This window comes from Labrus bergylta, chromosome 14 (genome assembly GCF_963930695.1).
Source record: "Labrus bergylta chromosome 14, fLabBer1.1, whole genome shotgun sequence".
NCBI classification, from domain to species: domain Eukaryota; kingdom Metazoa; phylum Chordata; class Actinopteri; order Labriformes; family Labridae; genus Labrus; species Labrus bergylta.
The window spans coordinates 23,250,293-23,271,406 of NC_089208.1; the positions used below are offsets into that span (position 1 = coordinate 23,250,293).

The 21,114-nt window shown below is 40.5% G+C and overlaps 2 protein-coding genes across 2 annotated transcripts; both read right to left on the reverse strand.

Annotated features, from left to right (window-relative positions):
* Window positions 1–5,994: 5,994 nt before the first annotated feature.
* On the reverse strand, window positions 5,995–8,996 carry LOC110000973 (ATP synthase subunit g, mitochondrial). The gene is made up of 3 exons (XM_020656359.2): window positions 8,838–8,996; window positions 8,269–8,429; window positions 5,995–6,202 (listed from the first exon to the last, which is right to left on the reverse strand). The coding sequence occupies exons 1-3, from the start codon at window positions 8,887–8,889 to the stop codon at window positions 6,104–6,106; spliced, it is 312 nt and encodes a 103-aa protein (XP_020512015.1). The 5' UTR covers window positions 8,890–8,996; the 3' UTR covers window positions 5,995–6,103.
* A 1,055-nt stretch (window positions 8,997–10,051) lies between these two features.
* Window positions 10,052–21,114, reverse strand: nherf4b (NHERF family PDZ scaffold protein 4b). Its single transcript, XM_065962717.1, has 11 exons — window positions 21,039–21,114; window positions 17,315–17,342; window positions 15,876–15,940; window positions 15,554–15,765; window positions 15,259–15,463; window positions 15,002–15,138; window positions 14,701–14,905; window positions 13,679–13,875; window positions 11,803–12,015; window positions 11,479–11,694; window positions 10,052–11,386 (listed from the first exon to the last, which is right to left on the reverse strand). Exons 1-11 carry the CDS (start codon window positions 21,070–21,072, stop codon window positions 11,354–11,356), a joined length of 1,545 nt encoding a protein of 514 aa, XP_065818789.1. The 5' UTR covers window positions 21,073–21,114; the 3' UTR covers window positions 10,052–11,353.

The window sequence follows — 21,114 nt, forward strand, 5'->3', positions numbered from 1 at the left end:
AGGCGTGTCTTCAGCGAGTGATGTAACGAGCCTGGCAGTCCAGGGAGCATGACAGCACAGCCTTTCGCCCCACACTTAGGCAATGTAGGGTTCACACTTATTATATCAGACAAAAGGAGGCGATTTCCTATAAAGATATGGTCATATGCAGTGGCGATTCTAAAGTTTGTTGGGGCCCTATAGTAGTAAATGCACAGTGGGGGCCCCTCAAACCAGCGTTTATGTTTTATTACAGGGATGGCTGGTGCTGCCTTTCTTACACAATAAAGTTATGGTAAATTATTCTTCAAATAATCATCTTACAACAGATTTTATTTTAATTTTGGTTGAACCTAGAGAAACAAGAAAAACACCAAGCGGTGTAAAATGAGGCCGACGTGGAAGTCCTGCAGGTCGCCGAGTGTCCACTAGAGGGTGGCTTCAGAAGCACAGGAAGTCACATACACACCCACTCTAAAAAAGCCTGTTTTTACGGCAGCAATTAATGTTTACAGCAGTTAGAAAAAAACCCATATAGATCCGTCTTGATCGGCACACACTGTGCATTTTTTGATGACTCATCAGTTTTGATTTGATGAAGGATAAGAGTTATTCACAATAAGGCGTGTAGCTGACCTGATTGACACGTGGGCGTGGTCGTGTAACAGTTTGTCAGGAGGCTTAAAACCCGCCTCAGCTCCAGCTCTCAGCCTGTCGTTAGGTTGACTGAAAGTTAGACTGAGACAGCATTTCCAGCATGGGACTCCAACACCCCCTGTAGGAACAGATGGGTGACGTCACCCAGCCTTCATCCACTAATATTTACAGTCTAAAACATGCAATATCTCTAAAAGGGGAGCCCAAACACTGTAGCATCCTCTTCCATTCACTTCTGTAGAGTGAATGATTGACAGGTTCCATGGCAAGCCCCTCAATTTGTTGATCATTCACTGTAAACCCAGATAAGTTAATTGAACTCAAAAGAAAATAGTTGAAACTGATTACATCGAAAATTTTAAGTTGAACCACCTTAAGACACATCATTTTTAAGTTCTATTAACTTGGCTTTATTACGTGACACTAACTTAATTTTGCAGGTTAATGTTACATGAATTAGTAAGTATCATTAACATGTTTTTTTTTATTTTGAAAGAACAAATCAAAATTAAGTACTGCAAACACAAATACTTTGTTAAGCAGTACCATAAATTATTTATGTTCTTTATAAGTATTTATTTACATTATGTTTATATATATTTTGAGTTTCATTTAGTTTTGAAAACTTTCCTATAATTAAAAAATCGACTTAATTCCAGCTCAAAACTATATTTTGAAGTACTTAAAACATTTGTTGAAACTGATTACATCAATGTTTTTAAGTTGCGTTAACACAATATCCTGAAATACACAAATTCTTAGTGAAAATTAAACACATTTTAACACACTATAGATATAATATCAAACTTCAACCAAAGAAAGTCTGCTATTGATTTCAGAAAGACTCAGCAATAGTTCAGAAACAGTATTAATAAGAAATAGTTTACTAGTGCTAACTAATGGGCAGATTCTGTTCCTTGATATAAAACAAAGCCAATCACGACTTAATACACGTGGAAAACATAAAATACACCACAAAAACCAAAGCATTTCCAACGGAAACATTCAAACTTCGTGTTCAACAGGCATTTTTTCACTGCTCTTTGCAATTCCAAAATTACCCAAGTCCAAGAACAGAAATAATTCAGTGAAGTTTTACATTGTGTGTGTGTGTGTGTGTGTGTGTGTGTGTGTGTGTGTGTGTGTGTGTGTGTGTGTGTGTGTGTGTGTGTGTGTGTGTGTGGGGCTCAATAACCTAGGCTTCAACTTGCTATCCTCGAGGCCCATTAACATTTTTTGTAAATGTATTGACCCAGACTTTTGAGTAACTTAGATGCAGTACATAAATTAGTGCAAAAAGCATGACTAATGCGTCAGAAAATGTGGGGAAATCGACAACTGTGTTACCCTCAAGCACAACTGCAACCTTCTCGGGGCAGAAGATCTGGTTCATCTGTTGAAGTGGCACTGATCATGAGGAGCCCGGCAGGTATGTTGTTGATTTGCATTCATCTGACAGGGCCACCTAAAGACAAGAACAGAGAACTGTAACTACCTAAGCTTTAGTGCATGATAGATGTTGCAGGAAAATTATTACTTCATTCATTTTTTAATGGCAGTCATTCTCCAAAATTACAGAATCTGAGTAAAATAGATGATGTTGGAGAGATCCTGGAACGCTGGCCTGCCCTAAAGATGGAGTCACACTCATCTGAGTTTTTTTTCTTTACTTTTGTGTGAGCAGATGAGGCTGTGACCCTGACAGGTTTCCTGACATTAACATGTAACTACTTTGTGAATATAAAGTGTAGGGATCTCAACATCAGTCACTAAATCTGACAAGCATCCAGGACTTTAAAAGCCACATTACAATTCTAAATAATATGTTGACTTACATCCAACAGCTTCAGAAACCTGGAGTCATCCTCATACAGATATGTAGGGAGAGCACGGAGGACAGCAGCACGTTGGACACTGATGTCAACTTGTTCCTTAAGTGTGACAAAACATTATTCTTAATTTTAAACGCTTAACAGGGAAGGCACACAGTTCATCAAAAGAAATTGCCCTATGATGTCTTTAAATAAGGTTGGGTAATATTTACAGAACTGTCAAATGACAATATAATGAGTGGAAGACTTGATTATGATTTTTTTTTCAAACAGTCTTTCATGATAGAAGACTGTCATCCATCAACAATGACATCGTCATTTAGCCCTTTTATTATCATGCATGAACAAGTATAATCAACTCACCTGGAGGTCATAAGTGTTGAAGAGCTGATCCAGGACTTCGGATACCTTCCCTGTGCGTGCAGCTTTCCTGAACAAACCCTTTAAGACAAGTCTGTCTAACTCAGCATAGAAGTGGTTTTTCAGGTTGATGTTTGTAATGCTGTGAAACTTTGCACAGATCTGTAAAAATAAAAAACAGATTTTTAAGTTACATTGAAGTGCATTTCAAAAGAAAAGGAAAATGAAGGTGTTCACACATTTAAACAAGGAAAAACTTTTAATTTGTTAAATGCTTGTCAGATTTAGTGACTGACGTTGAGATCCCTACACTTGTTAATGTAAGGAAACCTGTCAGGGTCACAGCCTCATCTGCTCACATGAAACACAAAAGTAAAGAAAAGAAACTCACCTGTGACTCCATCTTTAGGGCAGGCCAGCACTCCAGGATCTCTCCAACAGGCAAGTCATCACTGATGACCTCTTTACATCTCAGGGAAAAGGTGGTCTGCAGTAAATTTGGAATCAGAAAGAGGTTTTTGAGCAATAAGTGTGGTCCTTCTACAAAGCATAGAATGATGATACAGTGAACAGGTTTTAGATACATTTCCCTTTTGTGCATCGCTCACATCTGTATTCTGTTCACAGTGATTGTGCACAATAAATGTCTATTAAAAGTCTGTGCTTTGAATACCTACCAGATTGCAGACTCCAGATATAATCAAGTTGCTTGTGTTTAAGCCTTAAGACAAAGAAAATAAAAAAATAGCTAAGCTGTACATTTTTGCAGAAATGTATCTTTACAGTTTATTTACAGTAAAGGAGTAACAGAAACACGACTTACAGAGTGCTGGCAGGAGGGCTCAAAGATTTTGTTTTTTGTTTACTTGTTTTATTAGCCTATTGGTGCAGAACAGTGTCTTTATTTAATAAACAGTGTTTACTCATTGAACAATTGCTAAGCAAAATACAAGGAGAAAGCTCCCGCTTAGCTCTGGGTCCATGGTAAATATCACTTCAGGACAGGGTCAAGTGTCCTCACATACAGGAGGTTATTTTACAAAGATGTAGAGACACCAGCTTTAAAGTTAAGTTAGTGTTACCGCGCTAAATGTGGTTATTTTCTATACTACCAGCCTTATTTCTAGAGTTTACCTGCCTTTCAGAAAAGCATAACAAATGATAGCACTCAAACAAACTGTGTTAAGACCTCTGGTTGTCTGCCTTCCACATATGGAGGTCGACAAAACAAAAGCGGTCGAGTAACATTGCAATTTTAAACCTACATAAAGACTTAGTGTCTACTTGAAAAGTTAAAGAAATATAAGTAAACTTATTAATATTTTTAAAATGTTTTCACATTGAATAGGGCAAACTGCATTTATTAATTAGGCTAACTTCGCCACAAAAGTAAAACAAAAAACACGTATTCACTCTTCATACTAAATGCATGAAATAGCTGCGGACATGAGAACTATTTCATTAAATGAAGAAACGATATCAAAAATAAGTTATTACTCACCAGATTAGCTCAAAGATAGCACCAATGCTACAGCAGTCAGTGCATTCGGCAGAGTAGAGACAAAAAACTCCTGCATGTCCGAACAAAAGTCCCTTCAAAAGTCTGCGTTTTGCTCCATAAACTAAACAATATCGCCTTGTTGTGTCCAAATTGTTGTAAAGTTGTAAAGACTCGATGTGAGAGCAAACATGGCGGACTCTCCTTCAGGTGAAAGCACGTACGTACGTGACCGTGACGTCATGCAGAGCCGCTCAGACAATTTGAGTACAATTATGAAAAAGATTAAATTGATTGAGCACTGTATACTTGAAACTAAAAACGCGTTCTAATAACTTATAGTATAGTAAAGATATAGTTGAAATAACTGTTTTGAATTTCCGAGTTCAGACAACCCATTTTCTTTTGGCAGGCTTTTACTGTTCGGTCTGAAGTAATTCTGCCCACAGGCCACCAACATGAAGCGTTAGAAAGGCTAAGGAATAAACTTAACTTTATAACCCATCTAATTTGCTAAACATTGTCATTGAGAGAAGAAGAACATGCTCACTGATTGTTTGGATGTCATGTGAAGTGTTTTTAGATAACGGTCATTCTGTGTTAATCTATATTTTGAAGCTACGAGCTAACCAAATAGCGCTAACATTATCATGCTAACACAACAAAGCAGGACACAGGTCATTGATGCTTGAGCAAAGGACAATTTTGTCCTCCGCTTGGGCTTAGTGGTGCTTAATTATGGTGCTTTGTACTTCATAACTCCTTCATGAGAAGTGGAGAGGGGTTGGAGGTGTGTCTCTGGAGGAGAGCGGAGGCTTCAGTATGGAGGAGGCGTGGCCAAGCAGCAGTTTGTTTTGGTTTCATGCTGGAGCTCAAGGGCCACAACTACTGGATCAAAAAGTTGCACATTCTTCCTTTAACTAAAGATGAACATGTATTTCTGCCTTTGCATGCTGAAGTAGAGAATAACATTGTTTCATATTCTATAAAGTGCTGATTTTTTAAAACTATTTCAGAGGAACTTTAATGAATGGAGTTACTTAAATAAATGCATTTACTGATCTTAATTTGTAAACAGTTAAATATCCTTAATGGTGTAAATTTACAATCATAAAGTCTTTCCCATCTTTGCTGTTAACGAGTATGGTTTGAAAATAATTTAGTCTGTCTCGTATATGTCGGTCTCAAAGAAAGGCAGAGTATTCAATAAATAAAAAGTGATACGGTTATTGTTCTGCTGACTGGTCCTTGAAATATAATCCTTGGAGGGTCATTTGACAGACTGAGTTTGTTTTATGATCTCATCATTCAGCTTTGAGCTTCTTCACAGCACAAAATCTATCTTTCAAGAAAGGCCGGGAGTTACTAATGACAACTACAACGTCACTTTTGTCTGACAGAGAGCCAGCGGGAACATAAATTAAATTCAACCATCATAAAATAACAAACGTGAGATTTCCGTTCTGTTCCGTGTCAAATATTCTCAGGGGAAAAAAAAGACCTACTTGGCTTTCCTATGTTTGAATTCTTTAATGTGCATGAGAAACACTGGATAAAGTGCTTAAACTGGAGGAATTACTTTAGACTCTTATAACTCTGATGTCCTTCAGCTTTAAGCTCCCATTACTTCTGTATACATGCAGGATTTATGGACAATAAACAACAATGTTGTTTTATATACAATAGACATTGTTTATTGGTTCCCAGGATTTTTGCAGGAAGTTGAGCGTACAGCACTCAAAGAAGAAAAAAAAAAAAAAGTACAACAGTCCAAGACTCAGACATCGTAACCGATGATGCCTCGTTTGCCGATGCACTCTCCGATGTAGAACCACATCAACACTTCGGTGGCGACCAATCCATTCCTGAAAGCATCCTGTGAGGAAACAAAAGAACTGGAATAAGACACAATCACAGGGGCCAATTGAGCTACAGGTGATATTAGCATGTGACAACATGTTGCAGGAAGTATTTTTTTTCCCTCTTTTTAAATATAAACTTTAACTTTTTTTTTATGCCTTTATTTTTAGAGGTAGGACAGTGGATAGAGTCAGAATTTAGGGAGAGAGAGAGATAGAACGAGAGAGAGTGGGGAATGACATGCAGGGAAGGATTGGACAACTATACATGAAGCGCCAACTGCAAGCTACTTGTGCATCCCCAAACTTCGAATACCACTGATGAAAACCTCTCACCTTACTGTATTCACTGTTTGACTACACAATAAGTGACTAACTCGCACTAGTTTTTGTGGTGTGTCCGGCTCCCTCGCTACCTGTCAGCCCCTGTCTTTTTTCAGCAACATGTCGGAATGGCGGTCGGTGAGAGGAATCTCTCTGATTGGCTGTTGGGAGGTTTCATTTCTCTCCAGCTCTCGACACAGGTTTTGTAAAGCCCCTTGAGCATGCCGCTGTAGTATCCATGCTTTCACTTATTAGTGCAGTTTCTCCTTATTTGTCACCTCTTCTTTTTCCACTAAAAGACCGAGGACTGACAACGCCAGCGCCATTTTCAACTTTTCATCAGACCTTATTCTCGATATGTAGGCTACCTATAATACGAGTGGTGAGCGACAGCGGTGTGAAAATGTTCTTGTATCATAACAGACTACCGCCCCCTGCTGGCATGGAGAGTTATTTCCTCTCACCCTTGCTCAGAACGTACGTGGTGGTTGATCGTCAGCTGTAGTCTTTGTGTTGTGTTCAAGTGCAACTTTTTGGCCAAGACAAATGTGCCGTGAGGGGACGCAAAAATGTATATAAATTGTAAAGGTTTTCATCAGAGTAGTCACTTGTAGACCAGAGCGAACAGAGCCGTGCAATGAATCACTTCTGTCTTTATTTTGGATTCACAAGAAACATGTTGCAAAGATGTATTGTGAAAAAATAAATCCATGGGCTACAAATCAAAACTGAGTTTAAGCTGAAATTGATTCTTTAATATTTATTTATCGCACTTCAAGTCGTCATCGCTCTGACGAATATAGTTGCACATTAAATATTTTTCTCATGTCTTAGGCTGCATTAAGGTACTCCTCTGAGGTCAAAGTTTCCGAGTTGGGAAGTTGTTCTTCCGACTCAGTTCAGAAAGAAGAAATGTTGCAAGAACTACAAAAAAAAAAAAAAAAAAAAACGTTGATAAAAAGTATGTTAACATTAACAAAACATATTTTGACCCCATATGATGACGAATATGACAGCAAGTCAGGAGGCTGTGGCTCAGTTGGTAGAGTCATCGCCTTCCAACCGAAAGGTCAAGGGTTTGATCCCCAGCTGAGCAACATGTCCGATGTGTCCTTGGGCAAGACACTTAACCCTGCATTGTATGAATGGATTAGTGTTGTACTTACTCTCTGATGTACGTCGCTTTGGATAAAAGCGTCTGCTAAGTGAATTGTAACATTGTAAGTCGGGCACCTAATTCTTTTGAGTTTCCAAGTTGTTTTCCAACTTAAGCAGCATTTTACAACTCGGTAACTCGTTTTCCCGATGTGTCTGATACCACAGGAATGCAACATAAGGCCTAATTCCTTTTCTCTCTTTTTTTCTTAAGGTTAGCGATGCACCGATTAGGAAAAACCAGGACTGACTGCCGCTTGTTTCATGACGTCCTTTGGTGTTAGACTCCCACAATCCTGACGTTTTCTCTCAAGTTTGTTGAACAGGTGACTTCATCTGCCCAATACAAAACCTCTGAACTAGATGTCAGCATTAAATGAATTTTGCAACAAATAAAAATGGGCTAATTATACCAGGTCATGCTACAGTATTTGCCGATGCCTGTCAGCATGTCTGAAATCGGCTGATACTGATTGATGTTGAACAGATGAATCAGTGCATCCCCTTTTACTTTCCACTATATTAAAGAGATGATTCAATCATTGGATAGTTTATGTACACTAACACAAGGACACAACAAGGTGTGTCTGTTTGTTACACACACCTTCACTGTGGTTTGACCGAGACGTCCTGACTGAAGCCCCTTCAGGAGGCTCGCTGCCCCCTCGATGGCCTTGGGGATCTCAGCAGGGGACGGGGGGACAAGCTCAACACGGGCGTAGTGCCAGAAGGTGGCTAGTCGAGGTTTGGAGAAGGTGACAGCGGCTAGGAGAGAAGAAAAACTACGATTAGAGTCTGCTGTAACCTTTCTTTGCTGCAGCAGAAGTTATCTTTGAGCTGCAGAGCTCCCCTACATGCACAATGATAGCATTAGCATCTTAGCTTAATGTCTTATTGAATGTAAACAGAACAAGTCACGCATGCTAGCTAGCGAAAAATAAATACATTCATATAACAAAAATAAAGAAAAACATCTTAACGCAGTACTTGTTGAAGAAAATGTGAATAATAAATCGTTAAATCAAGTCCATTCATTCAGTAGCTCTCGGTTTAAATGGCAGCGTCGGCCCTGCTAGCAGCACGTCACGTCAATAAAAGATTAAAACTCTCAGTATTTTAATATCCCGTCATCGTGAACAAGGTTATCATCCATAAAGAAACAGAACAACTTACCACCAACCAGAGTTGGTACTTTAGCGACCAGTTTCTGCACTGCCTGTGCCATGTTGACCCGTCTGTGCTAAGTGCTAAAACAACTGAATGTCACCTCCAGTACGAGCAAGGACCCCGCCTGTCTGAGGCTGACCGTGTAGCTGCCTGAACAGAAAACGGTCCTTTCGTCGGGATATTTATACTTTACGTCATATATATATGTTTTTTTAATGACGAATGATATCAAGACGTTTTTAGGATAATATCACAGTTTCATCTTTTTGTTGTTATGCCTCAAAGCTCAGTTACATAATCATTCAATGGTTAAGCTAGTCTATCAAATATCGCTAAATGGCCACTAGAGGGCGTCGTAAACCGCATGTTTTTGTTCACATAGTTAACATACAGTATATTTAAATATTTTATTACAGTAGAAGGTGAATATTAAGGGCATTACAGGCAGACATTAAGATAAGGATTTACATAAAAACATGATACACACATTTTATTATTTCAGCTTTCCAGGTTTTACTATTGACTGATCTCAGAGAAGACAGGAATTGTTCTCATTCTGGGTCGAGTTGCCCATACAACTCCTGGGCAAAACAGGGAAGTTAATCAAAGTAATGACTAACACAGCAGGCTACATAGGATCGAGAGGATTCATCATTGTTTGCAGGACTTGATCCTTCAATCAAATCCATTGGCCATGCTAGAGTCTGTTGGGGCCCGAGCCCGAGGCAAAAATTAATTGGGGGCCCCTCCAGCCAAAGTTCATCACCATCATATCCCTAACACCCCTTCTTTTTGTTTCCTTTTTCTTTTTCAATCCCTGGCAGATAATTCCTTTTCATTTTCTTTCTGTGACTTTCACTGACCAACTGTAGTTTTTAGAGCAAGGAAGCATGCAACGCTTAGCATGCAGGGCAAGGAGAGTGAGTGCTGTCAGATGAGGCCCCCGTAGTGTCTGATCACAGAGAGGTGCGGATGCTCTAAAAACGCCTGAGCTCATCAGGGGGGGAAAAACATCTGGGAGCTGGGCATACGGGCAAGCAAATAAAATAAGTGGGAAAAACACATTTGGAACAAATCATCACTTTCACATTTCTTTAGAAATTGTTTCATGCTTTCATTTATTTTTAATATTTCTCTTTTATATGTTTATATCATGAAGGTTCATTTATGTGGTTAAATGAGTGTACAGAAACATAGAAGAAAAAATGACACTTAAGATGTGACAGAAAGAAGAAATAGTTTTATTTCCAACGCTCTGATACTTCCTGTCCCGTATAAATTCATAATAAACACTCGCTCTAGTCTAAAGGAACAAATATATATAACATTTGATGTGTAAAACACAAACAAAATAATATAATTAACACTTTTTATAACTTAATACTTCACCGATCGATTCTCTTTTTATCACCATCTATTTTTTTAATTTCACCACAGACCGTAAATACAGATAAACAACTTTACATTGTTTGAACTTCCTTAGAGCCACAGGCTAAAAGTCTCAGTATAGAAAGACTTTTGAGTTTGCAGAGATTTCCAAAATTGTCTTCATGTGTTGTATTTAATTGAGCTCTTACATTAGGTTACTGTGTGAGTCTAAATGTATGGATGCAAAGTACTGAACTAACTCACTGAGGTGTTTTGAATCATACAGACAGGATTTATTTGTGGTTTGTTTAACTGACCCTGCTGAAGTTTCATCCAGCTTATTTCCCGCTTCTTGTTTATAAACCCTGGTAACATGGTCGATATCTGTCATGATTTTTTTTGTTAATTTCAGTGTTTAGATTTCATTTCCCACAGACTTTGTTTCTTGTAAAAAGCTTTTGTTTTTGAGTTTTTTGTTAAATAAACAAGTTTTCTTTTCTGCTCATGGTTCCTCACGTTTCTTTTATCACTCACCGTGACAGTATCATAACAATAATAATCGACATTATGCTTCCGAACCATGTGGAGCTGAACCCGTTTAAGCCCGTGGAGTTGCCAGCGGATTTCAGGAGAATGATGCATTCAAGTGGTGGCAGACACATCGGAAAAAAACAGTTTTTGAGTTGTGAAGTGCACATGAACGGCTGCTCAAGTCAGAGCAACAACCCGGAAACTCAGGGAAAGAATGAGGTGCCCGACTGCCCAAGTTGAAATCAATATCATCATCAACATGGTGTGTAAAATATGTTTTGTAAATGTTAAGATACTTTTGACTAGTTCACGTATTGCACATAAGGTTTTTGCTCAAATATAACTTATAACAGAGACTTTCCTCACATCTTCTTTGCAGCAGTTTGAAACGTGAACACACTGAAGTCAGAAGAACGACTTACGACCATCAGAGGAGCACATGAATGCAGCAGAACCCCCCCCCCCCCTTAAGTGTAGTATGTTAATGTGTTTGTATGTGCATGAGAGACATGTAAAGTCCTATTCCTTGTATGTGCTCACATACTTGGCCTTTAAAACTGATTCTGATGAGTTTCTCGTTCATCTCGGTTTTAAGTCTTGTCGGCAGGCGTTTTGTCTGAAGCTCACAAAAACGATATATCACCATTTTCTTCCTCCTGCAGAGATAAAAACAAAGACAATGTTGTAATGATATCACAAAATAGTTTAACTGATACAGGTGTAAAACACATTATGATGTATAAGCTACCTCGCTGTCAGTGATATCTTTTGTCGGTACGTCAATGTGCTTCGGTTTGCTGTAGGCAGTTTTATCCATGACTTTCATGGAGACAAAATGTCCTCCTTCCTTTATGAGCGTAATCACATATTCTAGATATTTGTCCTCCACATTTTGTCCGTTGACTTCCATCACCACATCACCTACACGTAGTCCTGCATCATGCCCAAAACTCCCATAAGCCACCTGGGAGGAAAAAACACCATCATAACATTTGATAAAAACAAGTTATAATATGCCAACCTTTTCTTTTCTTTTTGCATTAAGGACTTTAGTGAAAATGTTCAGCCTCACCTGGCTGATGAAGGTCCCGGGACTCTGTGGGACGCAGTCAAGGTTAAAGCCAAACCCCAAAGGGCCTTTTTGGATAGTACAGAGTCTTGGCATGCACGTGGCATCCATTTCTTCTTTCTGTGGTGACGGTTCTTCTGCAGGAGACAGTGTCATCTTCTCTGTTTCTCTCTCAACAGAATCATCCTCACAGAAGAGGAGAGGGGACAGACCCAACTGTAGACATGAAATAAAGGAATTAAGAAATGCACACCCTTATTAACTAGATGTGAATTCTACAATTCATGTAGCAGACACTTTTTGTCCAAGGTGATGTACATGTGGGAGAAGGTACAGCACACGCACGGATCTAGAGAAGCAACATCAGTAAGTGGAAACAAACAGCTTTAAGTCTGATCCGACTTGGGCGTGGGTGTTCATGAAAGAGCGGGGTCTTTGCAGATTTACTGGAGGTTGGTAATAAATTTCACCACCAGGGGGCGACAGAGGAGACCAGTCCAGCTAGAGACTTGGGCCTTGGTGTGAATGTTGGATCAGACGCCTGTCATTGGGCGAGAGGCAGTAGCGGAGCGAGTGTCGGGGCAGAAGGTGCGACCGCCCCGGGCCCACTGTTGTATCAAGGGGCCCACTTTGAGCCAAATTTAACATGCATTTTGTTATTAAATTGAATTTTCGAATAAAGTTAGCTTGACTAGGTCTGAGTCTCACTTTTCTTTTGCCGCAATCAAGACACACAATGTATTTTGTAGAGCAGAGAGGGGCCCCCCTCCACTGCCAAGGGGGATCTCAACTTCGGCAGCAAACAGCACCAGCAGGGTGCTGTGGCCTGTTTGTAATGTCATTGATTCCACCTCTTAGCACCCCCTTTGCTGGGCCGCCGCTGCTGTCTGGAGTTTTAAAAACCTAGTCGTCTGTCTGCTTTATTTCTGTTTACCTCACAGTTTTTTGTAACATTAAAAGTGTAAAAAACTAAATAAAAAATGTTTTCTCATTGACAACTCAACCCTCAACAACTCAACCTGGCGAGTCTCCTCCCGTTGCTAGCTCCACTAACCTAAACGCTACTAACCAAGCAAATAAACATGTTAGAGAGGAGCACCCAGCTAGCTGCAGGAAAGCAACAGTGCTGATGAAAATTTAGTTGGTAAGTTGTTTCATCATTATTTGAGATTACGCTTAGATGCTGGTCTTTAGTTTGTGGGTGCATGTGTTGTAGACCGCCGTGTCTGCTTGGTTATCGTACTGTATGAACGGCAGGCCATTGCTGTCACACTGTTTACAAAGTTTGTTGTTGTGTGTGGGTTGATAATGTGTGGTTTTATTGTATTGTCTGTTTGGCTGGATGAGCGTCCAACTTCACTGAATGTCAAACTGTAGTTGCCTTCTATCTTTGGTTTCCTGTCCGGCTAATGAAGTCTGCTTTACTTGTTTAATCGGTGGAATATGCACACAGACATATCAGCATTTGTTCTGCTTAAATATCAGCAGGTCACTCACTGATAAGTCCCTGTCACTGTAATAGCACCCTTTATAATCTGCAGCGGCATTTCTCTTCGTCCCGCCCCGTCTTGTATCTCCATACAGACGATATTATACCATAAATGCAATACAACATTACTATATAGGCTACAGCATATGCTATATAGCCTATAGACAGTTTAAGGGCCCACTATTGGTCCCCGCCCCCTCTGCAATGACCCATAGGTTCCGCGCCTGGCGAGAGGGAGTGTAGACCTGGATGGAAGAGTTTAGGTAAAGAGGAGCCGGTTTTGTTGCAACTCTACATCCACTCTGAAGGAGAAATGCACAGTCATTTCTGCCATCACTTGGACGACATTACAGTTTGGAAATAGACTTGTATACAGTAAGTGATGCCCACCTTGGAGTAAAAATCCAGCCCCTGAGGAGTGATGGTGGTGATGGAGACCTTCTGTCCGCTCAGTCTCATTCTGTCTACGATCTCCTGATGATTTAGTGACTCCACTAACTCTCCATTCACCTCCAGCAGAACCTCTCTGTCCTTCATACCCGCTCTCTGTGCTGGACTGCCATCATCCATCTCACACAGAACATGAGCTGTCGTTCAGAAACACACACACACACACACACACACATTTAACACTCATGATCTCAATCTATTGAATACATGCAGACCGTAGAGAATAATACACCATCAGACAAAGTGTTGTACCATAAACTGTAACTACTGAAGCCTGATTGATGTCACCCATCTGTTCCTGCAGGGGGCGCTGAAGTCCCATCAATGGTGGTCTCCATGCTGGAAATGCTGACTCACCCTAACTTTCAGTCAACCTAACGACAGGCAGAGAGCTGGAGCTGAGGCGGGTTTTAAGTTCCATGAGAAACCGTTACGCCTCGCCCACCTGTCAATCAGGTCAACTACACGCCTTACTGTGAATAACTCTTATCCTTCATCAAACGGATGAGTTATAAAAAAATTCACCCCCCGTACAGTGTGTGTCGATCGAGACATGAGCTAATCAGACCTATTTGGTTTTTTGAACCAGGCAGTAAACATGTTCATTTCTGCTGTAAAAACAGTCTTTTATTGTACATGTGTGTATGTGACTTCCTGTGCGTCTGCAGCCAGCCTCTAGTGGACACTCAAGGTACTGCTTGATTTTGCACTTCGGCATCAGCTTGAATTTTCAACACTGGAGGTTGCTGCTTGATTACCCCAATGATTGCACATATTAAGAATCAGGAAATAATGATTTGAAGTCAGTGGGAACGAAGTGATAGAGTTGTGTATAATGTGAATTATTCCTTATCTATTAGTTATGGCAACCTCTGGTGTCAGCAGCATTTGTTTAAGGGTTAAGTCAAACACGATGTCTGTTTATTCTTTCTTTTAGATTGACATTTTATCCGTCCACTTACATGTGCGTCCTGATGCCGCCTTCTCCAGCCGGAGCAGGAAGCCGTAGCCCTCGGATCCTGAGACCAGGTGGAGTTTTCTGGCTTTATAAGGCAGATTGTGTGGAACAGCCATGGAGGGCAGGATGGGCACCCTCTGCTGTAGGTAGCACGTTTCACTCTCGCTGTCAATCACTAGGATGGTGATGCGGTCGCCACATTTTTTCATCTGCAGAAAAACATTATTTAGAACTGTTAGGCAAGGTTGGAAATCGTGCAATCAGAACACTTCAGAAATTTTGAATCACACAGGGAGATTTTGTACCATCCTGTTGAGTGCAGCGTGTGAGAGATCAGACACTGCTGCTCCGTTCATCCACACCAGGCGATCTCCCTTAAACACCCCCGCCTTTGCTGCTGCACCTCCTGCAACCAGGCTCACAGAGAAGCGACCTTTCTCTCCTGCAGAGCAGAAACAGGAGATCCACCTGATAACGCTGCTCACACTTCACCTCAACATCCCCTCCGTTTGTATCTAACCTCAAACCTTGGACTCGTTGTGATTATCAGGAGTGGTCTTACCTTCCACAGGTGTGAAGTTGATGCCCAGACCTGAGACAGGATCCCTCTTGATGTGGCAGAGTCTGGGGGGTTTGAAGGTCTCGCCTTTGTGCGTTCTAGCCAAACCTCTGAGGTCTTGACCTTGAGACAAAGCCTGCTCATACTCCTCCCCATCCAACACCGATAAACACAACTGGTTTCCACTCAACCTTATCTTTGCAGCCACCTGATTCAAGAAGAATGAAACAAAGTGGGTCCAGTTAGAATCCTTTAGAGAGGTTTCTGTCAGGGTCATAGCGTAGTGAGCTAATCCTACCTCAGGATGGGGAACATCATCTACATAACAGTTGTTGACTTCCAGTAGTCTGTCTCCGTCTCTGAGTCCACTGCGCTCTGCCACCCCTCCTGACACCACGTTTCTGATGATGTGACCCTCGCGCCCCCCTTCTATCCGCAGGTGGAAGCCGTAGATTTCCCCCTCTTCTCGTTTCAGAACACACAGACGAGGGCTGGGGGAGGACACTGAATCTGTGCAGACAAGAGACAGAGAAGAGCTGTCAAACCTAGCTGAGGAGAGTTTCATTTTGGTCTAAAAAAACAGAAAACTACAAATAATTACAAAAGTGATCAGAATATACCTGCTTCTTCTGTGATGACCATCACTGGGTTGTCGATTCCTTCTTTAGGATTAAATGTAAATTTTCTGCAGAGGGACATAAAAGAAATATGTGACTTTATTTCAAAATGAATGACTGTAGGACAAAAGAAACGTACATTGTTCTTCTTCTTTCTGCTATAACATTTGATAAACTGAGTCAGTTGTATTTTTCCTATATAGCACTTTGAATGTAGCTACTGCCAACTAGTGGCCTTTGTATGTTACTGCAAAATACAGTTTGACCAATTAACATGAAACTATTGATTAACATGATTATGTTGTGGAATGTATTTAACAAAATTGAAATAAATGTAAGTTATAATAAATTGGCATAACAACAAAAGAGTTTATCGTACCCTGTTTCTATCCCGGCTTATTTTAATCTTTCTTTTTTCAGCCGCATCCATCATTTGCTCATATTTGATCGCTGGCTTTAACTTAAGGTGATATTGAATTTTTTACTAACTTTTATTGTAAGACTTGAACAAATGGTTAAACGGTTAATATTTCATTAAAATTTGAGGCGCAGATAGTGGTTAGGTCACGCCCCATACACAAGGATTAAGTCCTCCAAGCAGGCAGCACGGGATCAAGACCGACTTGCAGCTCCTTCCCCGCATGTCACTCCCATAGCCGGTAAACATTACTGGACGAAGTCCGAGTGACGTCACACATTTGTTACTGCAGGGGGCTCTGATGTCACGTCGGTAGCCACCGCCGTGCTGGAAATGCTGCCTCAGCCTAACTTTCAGAAAACCTAATGACAGGCTGAGAGCTGGAGCTGAGGCGGGTTTTAAGACTCCTGACAAACCGTTACACCGTGCCCACCTGTCAGTCAGGTCAGCTACTTGCTTTACTATAGATAACTAATCAGACCTATTTGTTTATTTGAACCAGGCTGTAAACATGTTCATCTCTGCTGTAAAAAAAAAAAAATTAACGGGTGTGCATGTGGCTTCCGGTGCTTCTGCAGCCAGCCTCTAGTGGACATTCGAGGAACTCGTGGATCAAACACTTTCCACTTGATCGTCCCCCACTCGCTAACGGTTTCCTACATTCACTGTCCTATCAAATAAACACAAGAACCCCCCCCAAAAATAAATCTACATTTTTTGAAAATATTTCATTACAACTGTCAGGTGACCTCCCAAACCTCACCTGTTATAATCATGACTAACAGCAGCGTTTATCTGTGCATGGCAGGCTTATCTTGAGCCCAAAGTCTTAAGATTACTATGTTCCAAAAGTCAGCAAGTCCAGCAGCGTCAATATTAACTTTTAAATCCTGTTCAACTTTAATACTTACATACCAGATAATTGATTATGTATTTAGGAGATATTAACACAGATATTCTGTTTTCAATGAGTGTTTCTGTTCTATGATTTTGGTGTTGACAGTTATACGTAAAGCAAACTTACTCTGTTAAACTGATGACTTCCACCAAACCTTGAAAAACAGAGATCATAAAAATTAAAGGACTTAAGCAGCATAACATCAGAGTACTCACATTTGATAAGCTTTACATGTTTACAAGCATTTCTATAAAATAAATAGTGATTATTTTCACTCTCAATCTGCATAATGAGCGGATCACATGTTGCAGCACAGCAACACAAATCAGACATGATCAATACCTGTCAATCAAAGGGAGGTCGTTTAACTTACATCTGATCTCCGTGAACGTCGGCTGCCTTCTGTCTATTAAACTGTGAAGCTTCAGCTTATTACACACCAGCAGAGGATCACATGTCTCCTGACTGAGGCACCATAAAACAGGGTTTGACTTTACGTGATAATCTTTAGTCTTTGTCCTCCTCTAAAAAGGTGGGAGGGAATTAAAGAACATTTAAGTCTTTAAAGTTTCTTACGACACGTCTCATGCCTGAGTGATGGATAAAGTGTCATGTCTTTGCAGGATTGCAGGCACAGAACTTAATGAACTTAACTTGATGAAATAAAAATTGTCCTTGTACACTTTGCTCTTCCCTCTTTAGCAAATCTCAGCCGTCATACGCCGAGAAAGGAAAAGTGCAAGAGCAATATCATTGTAATTCCAGCAAGTCAGGCCATGACATCTTGGAGGTTTAGACATTAATTAAAGGGGCATTAAAGGAAGAATGTGTGACTCTTTGATCCAGTAGATGGCGCTCTTGAACACCAGCATGAAACCAAAACAAACTGATATTTGGCGACACCTCCGCCATACTGGAGCCTCCGCTCTCCTCCACTGACACACCTCCAACCTCCCTCCACTAGCGTTTGCACAAATTGGAACGTACCATAAATAAGCACTAAGCACAAGCGTCGGACAGCAGGCTAATGTTAACGCTCTTTAGTTAGCTTGTAGCTTCAGCTTACATGACATCCAAATAATCAGTGAGTATCTTCTTCTTCTCTCTAGTCCTTGACTAAAACAGCTTTTATACACAAGGGGAGGAGCCGGCCGTCCCTTCCATGTAAACACGGCTCTAACAACAACATAGCCAGTGGGATTCGAGCCTCTCACTCATTGTAGACAGTCATGACTCAGAGACACGTTTACACAGGAGATACTGGATTTATGATATATTTATGTGTAACATGTCGAACATTCTTCCTTTAAAGGCAGGGTTGGTAATTTTCGAAAACTAGCATGATTTTGAAAGTAGCATTTCCTCAGTGCCCTGTCTACACCCAACCCCTCCCCTCTGTGCTCCCTCAAAAGCCACGCCCCTCACTTACATGCACGAGCGCCGTTGCTCGTTTCATGTCTCATTCAGCGGTAAGTAAACACTAAACCATAGTACATGTTTTAAAAAACTTAACTACTTTACTAATCACATCAGCCAACAACAAACTCACAGTATAATCTCCGTCATCGGTGACGCACTTTGAGTGTGGGCTCGTGCACCCAAGTGTTAGAGAACGAGCAGGAAGACAGGGAGGCGCCTGATTGGTTCATCAGATTGGTACCTCGTGGCAGACATTGGTCAAAGTTTTTACAGGCTTACAAACTGATACAGATGACAGATTCTCTTTGTTAATTTTTGAGAGCAGGTGAGTTATTAATTTCTGTCAGGACCTAAAGACAACTTCAACCAAAATCTTAAAAAGTGGATCTGGAGAAAATAACCATCCCTGACTTTGATATCTATGAATTTCATTTGAATTAATTCTTACTAACAGTTTGCAAAGTGTGTCCCAGGGATTTGACCATTCGACCAGGTTTAAAAGAGGTTGTCTCTTCACTGGGTCTAACTGTTGAGATGTTGAATGCATTTTTAGTGGTGTCTGAAGTAAGTAAGCCTGGGTATACTCCTTATTTCCCCCCCAGATGTTTCTTTTTAATTGGCCCATGCACTAGAGGATAAACGGCCGCCAACATTTAAGACAACAAGAGGACATTTAGAGGTGAGTATGGAGACTGAAAAAATAAGTGTGTATACTCCTTCTACCTGAGTGTACCCTGCACTACACCACTGATGATGCTGTTTTCTTCTGTGTTGTTCATTCTGTCAAAATGATCTTTGAAGCTTTGACTACCTTCCTTTAACACACTACAAGATCCATCCATCCATCCATTATCTACACCACCTTGTCCCATTTGGAACCTGGAGCCGATCCCAGCTGTCATTGGGTGAGAGGCGAGGTTACACCCTGGACCATTCACCAGCAATCACAGGGCTGAAATATAGAGATAGACAACCAGCCACACTCGCATTCACACCTACGGACAATTTAGAGTCTCGAGGTAACCTAACGAGCATGTCTTTGGACTGTGGGAGGAAGCAGGAGGGACTAAAAGATGCACTTAAAGAAACTACAACTTAAAGATCTAAACTTCATGCTGTTATGTAAACATATGTTGCCAGTTCTTACAGTCTCCATAAAGTAGTGTTGTGTTCAAAATCGGTCTCGGAAGATGATGAAGCTTCAGTGATATTTATGGTCCTGGTCTTGGTCTTGTCTCGGTCTGGCCCTGCCTTGGTTTCAGTCTTGACTTTGTCTCAATCCCTAAATGTCTTGTTCTAGCCTCAGTCTTTGAGCACTCTGGTCTCAGGTATGTCTTGGTCTCGGTTAGTGTGGTCTTGACTATGCTATCATAGAGATCGTATATTATATCAGCACAACAACCTCAAGGTGTACATTTCAAGCAGGCATATAAACGCCATAAAACTTGTTATTATCACGATTTAACTAAAATCTGTTTATCTTATGTCATCTCAGTCAAGGTTGAGGTCAAAGGGTGTTCGAGCTTTCTCTGTGACATCACCTCGGCTCTGGAACAGTCTGATGTGCAGATTTGAAATCTAATGTTTTTACCCTCTTTTGTCTTCTGATTTAACTGCATGTTGCATTTTGCTGTGTCTCTGTGTTCACATTAGTGATTGTTAAGCCCTTTGTGTTCCTGTCTTGAAAAGTGCTCTACAAATAAAAGTATTATAATTATTATTTTAACTTGTTAGGATTCTTATTGCCCCCTGGTGGCAGTAATGAGGTAAAAATAAACTAAACTAATGTGTGGTCTACACATCATTTTATCTGTTGGTTCATTAGTCAATGACACAGAGTCTTTGCTCCTGCTACACTGGGATTTAAAAACAAACATTATGAGTTACACTCAGTCCCTAGATAAAGCCCCCTCCCTATCATCACTTCTACTGGAAGTGACGCAGCCGCTCCTCGGCTGAATATAGCTCATATAGCACAGACACTTGGAGCAGCTAATGGGTCCCTGTTTGCTTTTCCACATAATAAAAACCTTCTTTTTGTGTAATGTTCTCGACTATCGTGGTCCACAACACACAAAGACGAGCTACTGGAGGTCCACTGTGTCTTCTGAAACGGCTAAATCAGCAACCTTCATTAAAATAATTAATAAATCATGTTTGTAACTTTGATGCGCTGCCATAGATAAATTAATTTGTTCAAGAAGCTTAAGTGCAAAATATTTTTAATTGCCATATATGGAATATTCTTAACACTATGTGGTCCAATCATGATCCAGGATGCAGCTCAGTGGAGATGCCACAAGCATGAGAGACAAAAGATACTTTAAAAAATGTATAAATCAGATAAAAAAAAACATAAAAAATGACCAAATGGTTGAGACAACTCTTAAGAAATAGTTGTGAATCAAAATCAAGACATTTCAATTCTTACCTGAACTTGACCTCATGTTGTGTTTCTTTCGCATCAGGTGCACCGAGCTCCACAAACAACACACACACACAGACAC

Bases quoted from the DNA above. Each gene is read 5' to 3' on its own strand.
- LOC110000973 (XM_020656359.2), bottom strand. From the start codon at position 8,889: ATGGCACAGGCAGTGCAGAAACTGGTCGCTAAAGTACCAACTCTGGTT. The intron at 8,430-8,837 runs GTAAGTTGTTCT...CTTCTCTCCTAG, and splicing joins AGTACCAACTCTGGTTGGTG to CCGCTGTCACCTTCTCCAAA. The intron at 6,203-8,268 runs GTGTGTGTAACA...GTTTCCTCACAG, and splicing joins TCGGTCAAACCACAGTGAAG to GATGCTTTCAGGAATGGATT.
- nherf4b (XM_065962717.1), bottom strand. From the start codon at position 21,072: ATGCGAAAGAAACACAACATGAGGTCAAGTTCAG. The intron at 15,941-17,314 runs GTAAGTTTGCTT...GTCCCTCTGCAG, and splicing joins GAAGTCATCAGTTTAACAGA to AAAATTTACATTTAATCCTA. The intron at 15,766-15,875 runs GTATATTCTGAT...TTGTCTGCACAG, and splicing joins GGTCATCACAGAAGAAGCAG to ATTCAGTGTCCTCCCCCAGC.